At 42.3% G+C, this 14,443-nt stretch overlaps 1 protein-coding gene across 1 annotated transcript in view; it reads left to right on the forward strand.

Moving 5' to 3' along the window:
- Nucleotides 1-650: 650 nt before the first annotated feature.
- LOC106574988 (tudor domain-containing protein 3) overlaps nt 651-14,443 on the forward strand; it is a 66,240-nt gene continuing 52,447 nt past the window's right edge. Inside the window, 4 exon segments of the mRNA XM_045698421.1 lie at nt 651-1,087; nt 2,786-2,870; nt 4,065-4,130; nt 9,709-9,869. Coding sequence (XP_045554377.1) covers nt 1,050-1,087; nt 2,786-2,870; nt 4,065-4,130; nt 9,709-9,869 — 350 coding nt within the window. The 5' untranslated portion in view covers nt 651-1,049.

The raw sequence follows: 14,443 nt of genomic DNA on the forward strand, positions 1-14,443 counted from the left end.
TATAGAGGCAAGGCATATGAACTAACAGGTTATAGAGGCAAGGCATATGAACTAACAGGTTATAGAGGCATATGAACTAACAGGTTATAGAGGCAAGGCATATGAACTAACAGGTTATAGAGCAAACAACACAATTATCACAACACATTGGTTGTAATATAGCTTTTTTTCTGGCTTGGCTTCCCCAGTGATTTTACCTATGCATTCTACTGGATTTTTAGTTACTCCCTATTCTGAACTTCTCTTTCGTTTATATAGGCCTAGCTGTTAGACTTCCTAAACTAGTCTATGCAAGGTGTTCGCCTAAATTATGCAGAAGAACGTTGTAGCTAATTCTGGGTACAGACTGACCGGGACTCAACCTCAGACCTCTTCACAGTCAGTGACCACAGACATTAAAACCATTTACATTTTTACATTTAAGTCATTTAGCAGACGCTCTTATCCAGACCAGTCGCTGACAGTGCCAAGAGAGTTTCTTCATTTGCTTGTGCTCATAACCGTTCTAAGAGTGTATGCCTGGTCTGCAGTTGCAAGGGGGAAAACAATTTTGAAATTGAAACTAATATTATTACATTTCACGGAGTGTAGTAGATCATTGGGTTGGTAGAAGCACCGTACATGTAGTGCTTGTCTTTGCCACTGAGTGTAGTATATCGTTGGGTTGGTAGAAGCACCGTACATGTAGTGCTTGTCTTTGCCACTGAGTGTAGTAGATCATTGGGTTGGTAGAAGCACCGTACATGTAGTGCTTGTCTTTGCCACTGAGTGTAGTAGATCATTGGGTTGGTAGAAGCACCGTACATGTAGTGCTTGTCTTTGCCACTGAGGCTGCTGTTTTTCTTCCGTCCCTCTCTGCCGCCAACTACCAGATTCAACTTTGACGTCTCCCCCAACGCGAGGTCATTTGTTTTAGTCGGCACACGCTAAAATATCCCGGCTAAACCCATTGATTATCGGATTAATTATTAAAGATAAAAACAATGGATAATCCACAAATGTAATAGTTCATCGACTATATTTGCATTTGATACTTCATTTTAAAGAAAATGGCTGAAATCAACTTAGCCCTCACCAAAGAAGGCTGGTGGGTAGCTTGTGGCTAATGTGTTAGCTAGCTAGCTACATTACACGTTCACTTTGCTAGCATAGCTTTGGCTTTTCTAGTTAACGTTAGCTAAATTAACACCTAATGTTAGAGTTAGGATCTCACATACTATGATGCCTGTGATAATGTAGCTTAAATGTTTGTACGCCAGATATGTGTAACTAGCTATGGTATTACATACCTGGCGTACGAACTGGTAACACTAGCTAATAATTATTATTTTGGCAGTTGATGTTGCGAAGTGTGTCATTTGTCTTGCAAATTGCTGTCAATTATTTTTAGCATGTATAGCTTTGGTACGCTAACTAACAAGGCCATGTATACTCATTTGAAGCTAAGCTGCTACCTAGCTAGCTAGCTTAGTAAACAACTCCGTGACCACCGGTGTAGCTAGCTAGCTCTACATAACTGTACTGTCGCTAGCTAGCTCTACATAACTGTACTGTAGCTAGTTAGCTCTACATAACTACTGTAGCTAGCTAGCTCTACATAACTGTACTGTAGCTAGCTAGCGCTACATAACTACTGTAGCTAGCTAGCTCTACATAACTGTACTGTAGCTAGCTAGCTCTACATTACTGTAGCTAGCTAGCTCTACATAACTGTACTGTAGCTAGCTAGCTCTACATAACTACTGTAGCTAGCTAGCTCTACATAACTACTGTAGCTAGCTAGCTCTACATAACTACCGTAGCTAGCTAGCTCTACATAACTACCGTAGCTAGCTAGCTCTACATAACTACTGTAGCTAGCTAGCTCTACTTAACTACTGTAGCTAGCTAGCTCTACATTACTGTAGCTAGCTAGCTCTACATAACTGTACTGTAGTTAGCTAGCTCTACATAACTGTACTGTAGCTAGCTAGCTCTACATAACTACTGTAGCTAGCTAGCTTAGTAAACAACTCCGTGACTACAGGTGTAACTAGCTCTACATTACTGTACTGTAGCTAGCTAGCTCTACATAACTGTACTGTAGCTAGCTAGCTAGCTCTACATAACTACTGTAGCTAGCTAGCTTAGTAAACAACTCCGTGACTACAGGTGTAACTAGCTCTACATTACTGTACTGTAGCTAGCTAGCTCTACATAACTGTACTGTAGCTAGCTAGCTAGCTCTACATAACTACTGTAGCTAGCTAGCTTAGTAAACAACTCCGTGACTACAGGTGTAACTAGCTCTACATTACTGTACTGTAGCTAGCTAGCTCTACATAACTGTACTGTAGCTAGCTAGCTAGCTCTACATAACTACTGTAGCTAGCTAGCTTAGTAAACAACTCCGTGACTACAGGTGTAACTAGCTCTACATTACTGTACTGTAGCTAGCTAGCTCTACATTACTGTACTGTAGCTAGCTAGCTCTACATAACTGTACTGTTGCTAGCTCTACATAACTACTGTAGCTAGCTAGCTTAGTAAACAACTCCGTGACTACAGGTGTAACTAGCTCTACCTTACTGTACTGTAGCTAGCTAGCTATTAATATATCTTCAAAGTTGATCTGCTAGTCAGTTGTTAGCTACGTAAAGTACACTGGAGTGATATGCGAGTTGGCTGGCTAGCTTTTTAAATGTCAATGTGTTTGTCCACTGTAGCTATGTGGAGTGTTGTTGTTTAACCACAATACACAGGTTACTCCGTTGATATGTGAACCCTTGGTTTACCTCCTACACAGGTACCTTACAGACGAAGGAATAGAGGAGTTGAAACGCACTTCTGAGAAACCCACAGCTAATTACATTATTCGCATTGCACTTAATGTAAGTAGCTAGTATTCTCACATCTCTCTTCTAGTATACAGAAAAAAATCAGTTTTCCTTTCACCTGTGTAGATGTACATTTAACTGACCCCTGGGGTTTGAGTTGAAAAAAGAGACTGTTTGTCAAGTGCTTACAGTCGACCTCATTTCAAAATCAATCAAGCTTTACAATAACAGGTTTGTGTCAGACCCGCAAAACAGATTCCTCTACATTGCTTTGAATATTGCTTATTGAATGTTTTGCCGGTATGTCAGTAAATCAAAGTCAATCTAATATGGCTGCATTCCAATTCTCCACCCTTGTTTGTACTTGAACACTCCCCCGTCCCTCCGGCCAAACGCTTACGACAATGTAGTCTGAATAATCAGGCTGTAATACACACTTAATTGGTATATACAGCCTGAGACATTTGTGTGCACAATGTTTGTAAATGTTCCTTTACAAGCCAGAATGTTGATTAAAATTGCATGTTAACTTACTCTACTGGTTGTTTGTGTGGTTTGTCCTTCCGCTGCTCTAAATTTGAGACAAAATATCCACAGGAAAGTATTGTTTAAGTGACTTTTTAGTGTGCTCAAAGCCCAGAATCTCTCGCTATTGAACCAAGCATGCCATGACAATGAAAATTGTATATTCTGTCAACAGCTATTGAACCAAGCATGCCATGACAATGAAAATGTTATATTCTGAATCTTTTTTTGAAGATTGAAATCCAAATATCCAATATAAAACCCACTTTACCTCAGTACCAAACCACATACCTACCGGCTCTCTACAATGTCAGGTTAACAAGACCTTCCTGTGTATATTTTGTCTAAAGTTTAGAGCAGAGGAAGGGACAAACGGGGAGAGTAAGTTCAAATGTAATTGTATTAAACATTCTGGCTTGTAAGGAACATTTGCACACGTCTGGCCGTCTACACCAATTAATTGTATATTACAACCTGATTAATCAGACTAACACCAATCCAATAGTTTTTGAAGTCCATGACTGGGAGTGTGATCATGCCTACTTTGGGAGACGTGTGGAGAATCAGGATGCAGGCAATATTTGCCAGTGCTTTCAAAACAGGTTTCTCTACATTGCTTTCAATTATGCTTCTCGAGGTTTACAGGTAATATCATTGTCAGCCTAATATGTTGGTTGGGAAAGTATTGCTTATCCCCCCCTGTCTCTGTGACTATCTCTACAGAGTGACCTGAGGCCTATTGGCAGGAAGTTTCTCCCTGCAGACATCAACAGTGGCCGGGTGGAGAAGGTGAGGCGTTGTGTGTGTATTAGCACAGATGTGTGTACGCCAAAGGGTCAGAGGATCTTTGACAGTTTCTATCATAATGATTCAATACAGAACAAAAATAAAGTTAGAACCAACACGACTGTGTAATATTCAGTGGATGGAGGTTAGTCAAGCTAGACTGCTATGGTGAGTAACCATGCTAAAGACACATGGCAACTTAGGAAGCTAATTCCTAGGCCTTAGCTCAGTGGGCTATTTATCTCAGCCTTGAAAACAACATGCACCTGACCCGGGTTTGATACCCTGTTGGTTACACTGTCCTGTGCACATTTCAGAAATACAGAACTGCACTACTTCCAAAGGCCACTAGATGTCTCTGTCACACCAGCTTTAAAATGCCTTCATTCCTTCCTTCAGCCATGGGGAGTTGCATTGAGTTCAACTGAGAAAATGCTACAGATGATGACGAGGGAGATCATTCATTCATTCATTCATTCATTTGTATGTTTGCAAATAACCCACGGTCCTTCTAAAGCTCAGAGCTAATAACCCACGGTCCTCCTACAGCTCAGAGCTAATAACCCACGGTCCTCCTACAGCTCAGAGAGCTAATAACCCACGGTTCTCCTAAAGCTCAGAGAGCTAATAACCCACGGTCCTCCTACAGCTCAGAGAGCTAATAACCCACGGTTCTCCTACAGCTCAGAGAGCTAATAACCCACGGTTCTCCTAAAGCTCAGAGAGCTAATAACCCACGGTCCCCCTAAAGCTCAGAGAGCTAATAACCCACGGTCCTCCTACAGCTCAGAGAGCTAATAACCCACGGTCCCCCTACAGCTCAGAGAGCTAATAACCCACGGTTCTCCTACAGCTCAGAGAGCTAATAACCCACGGTTCTCCTACAGCTCAGAGAGCTAATAACCCACGGTCCTCCTACAGCTCAGAGAGCTAATAACCCACGGTCCTCCTACAGCTCAGAGAGCTAATAACCCACGGTTCTCCTACAGCTCAGAGAGCTAATAACCCACGGTTCTCCTACAGCACAGAGAGCTAATAACCCACGGTTCTCCTACAGCTCAGAGCTAATAACCCACGGTTCTCCTAAAGCTCAGAGAGCTAATAACCCACGGTTCTCCTAAAGCTCAGAGCTAATAACCCACGGTTCTCCTACAGCTCAGAGAGCTAATAACCCACGGTCCTCCTACAGCTCAGAGAGCTAATAACCCACGGTTCTCCTACAGCTCAGAGAGCTAATAACCCACGGTTCTCCTACAGCTCAGAGAGCTAATAACCCACGGTTCTCCTACAGCACAGAGAGCTAATAACCCACGGTTCTCCTACAGCTCAGAGCTAATAACCCACGGTTCTCCTAAAGCTCAGAGAGCTAATAACCCACGGTTCTCCTACAGCTCAGAGAGCTAATAACCCACGGTCCTCCTAAGGCTCAGAGAGCTAATAACCCACGGTCCTCCGAAGGCTCTGTATAAGATATTGCACTCCTTTCAGGTAAGTACAACTCTCACTCTGCATTAGTCTAACAGGGAAAGCGCCATCAATACTGGTAATTCAGAATTTCTCAGTCTGTCTGCATTAAGTTATTATTTTTTTTTGCCTGGCTCTTTTCCCAGAGTAGGTTATCACTAGACTGCAATTAATATGTACTGCAAAGAGGTGATTGAATATGGCGTAGAATGCCAGCTCTTGGAGATAAACTAGTTTAACTGGAACGTGTAAACCTCCAGTTGAATGTAAAGGAGGGAACCAGAACCAGAGCTGTTCATTAAAAGAAGACCCATCTGAGTAGTTGTATTTCTTTATGGCCCTTTAGTTGCCACTTCTCTGTTTACAGCATGGAACTGAAGAACAAACGCACTGTTTAACGGCACATAAGCATTAACCTGTTGAGGACAGACGTTCCGCTAGCGGAACCCCTAGCCAACAGCCAATGGCATCGCACGGCGCGAAATACAAAACCAACTAAAATACCACAGTTCAATTTTCTCAAACAATCAACTATTTTACACCATTTTAAAGATAAGACTCTCGTTAATCTAACCACATTGTCCGATTTCAAAAAGGCTTTACAGCGAAAGCAAAACATTAGATTATGTCAGGAGAGTACATAGACACAAATAATCACACAGCCATTTTCCAAGCAAGCATATATGTCACATAAATCCAAACCACAGCTAAATGCAGCACTAACCTTTGATGATCTTCATCAGATGACAATCCTAGGACATTATGTTATACAATACATGTATGTTTTGTTCAATCAAGTTTTACATTTTACATTTTAGTCATTTAGCAGACGCTCTTATCCAGAGCGTTCATATTTATATCAAAAACCAGCTTTTTACATTAGCATGTGATGTTCAGAACTAGCATACCCACCGCAAACTTCTGGTGAATTTACTAAATTACTCACGATAAACGTTGACAAAAAAACATAACAATTATTTTAAGAATTATAGATACAGAACTCCTTTATGCAATCGCTATGTCCGATTTTAAAATAGCTTTTCGGCGAAAGCACATTTTGCAATATTCTGAGTACATAGCTCGGCCATCACAGGCTAGCTAATTTGACACCCACCAAGTTTGGGGCTCACTAAACTCAGAATTACTATTAGAAAAATTGGATTACCTTTGCTGTTCTTCGTCAGAATGCACTCCCAGGACTTCTACTTCAACAACAAATTTTGTTTTGGTTCCAAATAATCCATAGTTATATCCAAATACCGCCGTTTTGTTCGTGCGTTCAGGTCACTATCCGAAGGGTGACGCGCGAGCGCATTTCGTGACAAAAAAAATTGAAATATTCCATTACCGTACTTAGAAGCATGTCAAAGGCTGTTTAAAATCAATTTTTATGCTATTTTTCTTGTAAAATAACGATAATATTCCAACCGGGCAACGTTGTATTCATTCAAAGACTGAAAGAAAAAAATAGAGAAGTCTCGTGAACGCGCATCTCCAGTCTCACTGTCCCCAGGCTGACCACTCACAATCAGAGCTGCTGTACTTTGCCCAGAGACAGTAGACACCCATTCCACTTTCTGGCGGCTTTAGAGAGCCAATGGAAGCCTTAGAAAGTGTCACGTTACAGCACAGATGCTGTAATGTCGATAGAGATGCAACAGAAGGACAACAAATTGTCAGACAGGGCACTTCCTGTATGGAATCTTCTCATGTTTTGGCCTTCCATATGAGTTTTGTTATACTCACAGACACCATTCAAACAGTTTTAGAAACTGCAGAGTGTTTTCTATCCAAATCTACTAATTATATGCATATTCGAGTGGTAACCAGATTAAATCGGGTACGTTTTTTATCCGGCCGTGAAAATACTGCCCCCTATCCCAAAGAAGTTAAGGAAGGTCAGGTAGATAAGCATTAAGGAAGGTCAGGTACATAAGCATTAAGGAAGGTCAGGTACATAAGCATTAAGGAAGGTCAGGTACATAAGCATTAAGGAAGGTCAGGTACATAAGCATTAAGGAAGGTCTGTTACTTAAGCATTAAGGAAGGTCCAGTACTTAAGCATTAAGGAAGGGCAGGTACTTACAGTTGAAGTCGGAAGTTCACATACACCTTAGCCAAATACATTTAAACTCAGTTTTTCACAATTCCTGACATTTAATCCTAGCAAAAATTCCCTGTCTAGGTCAGTTAGGATCACCACTTTATTTTAAGAATGTGAAATGTCAATAATAGTAGAGAGAATTATTTATTTCAGCTTTTATTTTTTTCATCACATTCCCAGTGGGTCAGAAGTTTACATACACTCAATTAGTATTTGGTAGCATTGCATTTAAATTGTTTAACTTGGGTCAAACGTTTCGGGTAGCCTTCCGCAAGTTTCCCACAATAAGTTGGGGGAATTTTGGCTCATTCCTCCTGACAGAGCTGGCGTAACTGAGTCAGGTTTGTAGGCCTCCTTGCTCGCACATGCTTTGTCAGTTCTGCCCACAGATTTTCTATGGGACTGAGATCAGGACTTTGTGATGGCCACTCTAATACCTTGACTTTGTTGTCCTTAAGCCAATTTGCCACAACTTTGGAAATATGCTTGGGGTCATTGTCCATTTGGAAGACACATTTGCGACCAAGCTTTAACTTCCTGACTGATGTCTTGAGATGTTGCTTCAATATATCCACATCATTTTCCTACCTCATGATGCCATCTATTTTGTGAAGTGCACCAGTCCCTCCTGCAGCAAAGCACCCCCACAACATGATGCTGCCACCCCCGTGCTTCACGGTTGGGATGGTGTTCTTCGGCTTGCAAGCCTCCCCCTTTTTCCTCCAAACAAAACGATGGTCATTATGGCCAAACAGTTCTATTTTTGATTTCATCAGACCAGAGGACATTTCTCCAAAAAGTACGATCTTTGTCCCTATGTGCAGTTGCAAACCGTAGTCTGGCTTTTTTATGGCGGTTTTGGAGCTGTGGCTTCTTCCTTGCTGAGCGGCCTTTCAGGTTATGTCAATATAGGACTCGTTTTACTGTGGATATAGATACTTTTGTACCTGTTTCCTCCAGAATTTTCACAAGGTCCTTTGTTGTTGTTCTGGGATTGATTTGCACTTTTCGCACCGAAGAACGTTGATCTCTAGGAGACAGAACGCGTCTCCTTCCTGAGCGGTATGACGGCTGCGTGGTCCCATGGTGTTTATACTTGCGTACTATTGTTTGTACAGATTAACGTGGTATCTTTAGGCGTTTTGGAAATTGCTCCCAAGGATGAACCAGACTTGTGGAGGTCTACAATTATTTTTCTGAGGTCTTGGCTGATTTCTTTTGATTTTCCCATGATGTCATGCAAAGAGGCACTGAGTTTGAAGGTAGGCCTTGAAATACATCCACAGGTTCACCTCCAATTGACTCAAATGATGTCAATTAGCCTATCAGAAGCTTCTAAAGCCATGACATCATTTTCTGGAATTTTCCAAGCTATTTAAAGGCACAGTCAACTTAGTATATGTAAACTTCTGACTGACTGGAATTGTGATACAGTGAATTATAAGTGAAATAATCTGTCTGTAAACAAATGTTGGAAAAATTACTTGTGTCATGCACAAAGTAGATGTCCTAACCGACTTGCCAAAACTATAGTTTGTTAACAAGAAATGTGTGGAGTGGTTGAAAAATGAGTTTTAATGACTCCAACCTAAGTGTATGTAAACTTCCCACTTCAACTGTAAAAGCAGTAAGGTCAATTTGAGCGAGGAGACGGCGAGGGTAGCTCAATTCAATACACTTTATTCATCCCAGAGGAGCAGTTATTGAAGCTGGGACCATCTGGTGAGGTTGTTTGTCAGTTAGTGCTTACAAGGCTGATATCTTTACTGCAACAAACCCTGGCATTAGGACACACCGTAGCAAAAAAAATTTTGCAACGTAAAAACAAAAAGATTACATTTCTTATTGGACAAGTTCAGGTCCCCTCTCGCTTTGTCTGTTTTGATCCGTTTGGTGCCTAATGAATACGGACCCCTTAACTCACTCTCTGGCTGTAAAATATTTTTGCTAACAGTGCGCCCTAATTAACAGGACCGTTGTCTTTCGTCTCGCCCTACCCGTTCCCACCATCAGTTGGAGGGTCCGTGTGTGCTGCAGGTTCAGAAGGTGAGGAACGCGTCGGCTCCCAAGGATAATGAGGAGTCTCAGGGAGCCCCCAGGATGCTGCGGCTGCAGATGACAGACGGACACACCAACGCTGTGGGCCTCGAGTTCAACTACCTGTCCCAGATCAGGTAGAGAACAACTACTGGTTTAAACACCTGTCCCAGATCAGGTAGAGAACAACTACTGGTTCAAACACCTGTCCCAGATCAGGTAGAGAACAACTACTGGTTCAAACACCTGTCCCAGATCAGGTAGAGAACAACTACTGGTTCAAACACCTGTCCCAGATCAGGTAGAGAACAACTATTGGTTCAAACACCTGTCTCAGATCAGGTAGAGAACAACTATTGGTTCAAACACCTGTCCCAGATCAGGTAGAGAACAACTACTGGTTCAAACACCTGTCCCAGATCAGGTAGAGAACAACTATTGGTTCAAACACCTGTCCCAGATCAGGTAGAGAACAACTATTGGTTCAAACACCTGTCCCAGATCAGGTAGAGAACAACTACTGGTTCAAACACCTGTCCCAGATCAGGTAGAGAACAACTATTGGTTCAAACACCTGTCCCAGATCACGTAGAGAACAACTATTGGTTCAAATACCTGTCCCAGATCAGGTAGAAAACAGCTACTGGTTCAAACACCTGTCCCAGATCAGGTAGAGAACAACTATTGGTTCAAACACCTGTCCCAGATCAGGTAGAGAACAACTACTGGTTTAAACACCTGTCCCAGATCAGGTAGAGAACAACTATTGGTTCAAACACCTGTCCCAGATCAGGTAGAGAACAACTACTGGTTTAAACACCTGTCCCAGATCAGGTAGAGAACAACTACTGGTTCAAACACCTGTCCCAGATCAGGTAGAGAACAACTATTGGTTCAAACACCTGTCCCAGATCACGTAGAGAACAACTATTGGTTCAAATACCTGTCCCAGATCAGGTAGAGAACAGCTACTGGTTCAAACACCTGTCCCAGATCAGGTAGAGAACAACTATTGGTTCAAACACCTGTCCCAGATCAGGTAGAGAACAACTACTGGTTTAAACACCTGTCCCAGATCAGGTAGAGAACAACTATTGGTTCAAACACCTGTCCCAGATCAGGTAGAGAACAACTACTGGTTTAAACACCTGTCCCAGATCAGGTAGAGAACAACTACTGGTTCAAACACCTGTCCCAGATCAGGTAGAGAACAACTATTGGTTCAAACACCTGTCCCAGATCAGGTAGAGAACAACTACTGGTTTAAACACCTGTCCCAGATCAGGTAGAGAACAACTATTGGTTCAAACACCTGTCCCAGATCAGGTAGAGAACAACTACTGGTTCAAACACCTGTCTCAGATCAGGTAGAGAACAACTATTGGTTCAAACACCTGTCCCAGATCAGGTAGAGAACAACTACTGGTTCAAACACCTGTCCCAGATCAGGTAGAGAACAACTACTGGTTCAAACACCTGTCCCAGATCAGGTAGAGGACAACTATTGGTTCAAACACCTCTCTCAGATCAGGTAGAGAACAACTACTGGTTTAAACACCTGTCCCAGATCAGGTAGAGAACAACTACTGGTTCAAACACCTGTCCCAGATCAGGTAGAGAACAACTATTGGTTCAAACACCTGTCCCAGATCACGTAGAGAACAACTACTGGTTTAAACACCTGTCCCAGATCAGGTAGAGAACAACTACTGGTTCAAACACCTGTCCCAGATCAGGTAGAGAACAACTATTGGTTCAAACACCTGTCCCAGATCAGGTAGAGAACAACTACTGGTTCAAACACCTGTCCCAGATCAGGTAGAGAACAACTACTGGTTCAAACACCTGTCCCAGATCAGGTAGAGAACAACTACTGGTTCAAACACCTGTCCCAGATCAGGTAGAGAACCACTACTGGTTCAAACACCTGTCCCAGATCAGGTAGAGAACAACTACTGGTTTAAACACCTGTCCCAGATCAGGTAGAGAACAACTACTGGTTCAAACACCTGTCCCAGATCAGGTAGAGAACAACTATTGGTTCAAACACCTGTCCCAGATCACGTAGAGAACAACTATTGGTTCAAATACCTGTCCCAGATCAGGTAGAGAACAACTATTGGTTCAAACACCTGTCCCAGATCAGGTAGAGAACAACTACTGGTTTAAACACCTGTCCCAGATCAGGTAGAGAACAACTATTGGTTCAAACACCTGTCCCAGATCAGGTAGAGAACAACTACTGGTTCAAACACCTGTCTCAGATCAGGTAGAGAACAACTATTGGTTCAAACACCTGTCCCAGATCAGGTAGAGAACAACTACTGGTTCAAACACCTGTCCCAGATCAGGTAGAGAACAACTATTGGTTCAAATACCTGTCCCAGATCAGGTAGAGAACAGCTACTGGTTCAAACACCTGTCCCAGATCAGGTAGAGAACAACTATTGGTTCAAACACCTGTCCCAGATCAGGTAGAGAACAACTACTGGTTTAAACACCTGTCCCAGATCAGGTAGAGAACAACTATTGGTTCAAACACCTGTCCCAGATCAGGTAGAGAACAACTACTGGTTTAAACACCTGTCCCAGATCAGGTAGAGAACAACTACTGGTTCAAACACCTGTCCCAGATCAGGTAGAGAACAACTATTGGTTCAAACACCTGTCCCAGATCAGGTAGAGAACAACTACTGGTTTAAACACCTGTCCCAGATCAGGTAGAGAACAACTATTGGTTCAAACACCTGTCCCAGATCAGGTAGAGAACAACTACTGGTTCAAACACCTGTCTCAGATCAGGTAGAGAACAACTATTGGTTCAAACACCTGTCCCAGATCAGGTAGAGAACAACTACTGGTTCAAACACCTGTCCCAGATCAGGTAGAGAACAACTACTGGTTCAAACACCTGTCCCAGATCAGGTAGAGGACAACTATTGGTTCAAACACCTCTCTCAGATCAGGTAGAGAACAACTACTGGTTTAAACACCTGTCCCAGATCAGGTAGAGAACAACTACTGGTTCAAACACCTGTCCCAGATCAGGTAGAGAACAACTATTGGTTCAAACACCTGTCCCAGATCACGTAGAGAACAACTACTGGTTTAAACACCTGTCCCAGATCAGGTAGAGAACAACTACTGGTTCAAACACCTGTCCCAGATCAGGTAGAGAACAACTATTGGTTCAAACACCTGTCCCAGATCAGGTAGAGAACAACTACTGGTTCAAACACCTGTCCCAGATCAGGTAGAGAACAACTACTGGTTCAAACACCTGTCCCAGATCAGGTAGAGAACAACTACTGGTTCAAACACCTGTCCCAGATCAGGTAGAGAACCACTACTGGTTCAAACACCTGTCCCAGATCAGGTAGAGAACAACTACTGGTTCAAATACCTGTCCCAGATCACGTAGAGAACAACTATTGGTTCAAATACCTGTCCCAGATCAGGTAGAGAACAACTATTGGTTCAAACACCTGTCCCAGATCAGGTAGAGAACAACTACTGGTTTAAACACCTGTCCCAGATCAGGTAGAGAACAACTATTGGTTCAAACACCTGTCCCAGATCAGGTAGAGAACAACTACTGGTTCAAACACCTGTCTCAGATCAGGTAGAGAACAACTATTGGTTCAAACACCTGTCCCAGATCAGGTAGAGAACAACTACTGGTTCAAACACCTGTCCCAGATCAGGTAGAGAACAACTACTGGTTCAAACACCTGTCCCAGATCAGGTAGAGAACAACTACTGGTTCAAACACCTGTCCCAGATCAGGTAGAGAACAACTACTGGTTCAAACACCTGTCCCAGATCAGGTAGAGAACAACTACTGGTTTAAACACCTGTCCCAGATCAGGTAGAGAACAACTACTGGTTCAAACACCAGGCTAATCTGTTTGATTGATCAGGTAGAGATCAGCTACTTTTTAAACACCAGGCTAATCTGTTTGATTGATCAGGTAGAGAACAGCTACTTTTTAAACACCAGGCTAATCTGTTTGATTGATCAGGTAGAGAACAGCTACTTTTTAAACACCAGGCTAATCTGTTTGATTGATCAGGTGGAGAACAGCTACTTTTTAAACACCAGGCTAATCTGTTTGATTGATCAGGTGGAGATCAGCTACTTTTTAAACACCAGGCTAAGCTCAGAGGTCATTTTGTATCAGTCTTCTTAGAGTAGGGGTGCTGAGTTCAGATGAGTTTTGTCTTTTAAATCACCATGAATAAGAGTAAATAGACAGGGGTGACCTGACCCTAGATCAGCACTGCTACTCGGAGATATTTGATGCGTACGGCCATAGGAACAAGATGAGCTACTGAAACTCTCTCTCGGGTCATCACCATCACTCCAGTTGGAACATAGTAGCGCGTTAGCATCAAAAGGCTATCCGCTTCTTCTCCAAAAGGCACACCTAGTAAATAATTTGGTTTTCTGGACTGCTGAAAACTCCTGCATTCCAGCGTATGAGGAATTTACCACCCAGGAAAAATACCGTACGGTGCCAGGAACGGAGAAAAACAAACAAATATATGTACAGTGCATTCAGAAAGTATTCAGACCTCTTGACTTTTCCCACATTTTGTTACGTTACAGCTTTTATTCTAAAATTGATTAAAAAAAAACATTTTCCCCCTGATAAATCTACACGCATTACCCCATAATGACTAAGCAAAAATTGGTTTTTAGACAACATTA

Source organism: Salmo salar, chromosome ssa16, assembly GCF_905237065.1.
Source record: "Salmo salar chromosome ssa16, Ssal_v3.1, whole genome shotgun sequence".
NCBI lineage: Eukaryota > Metazoa > Chordata > Actinopteri > Salmoniformes > Salmonidae > Salmo > Salmo salar.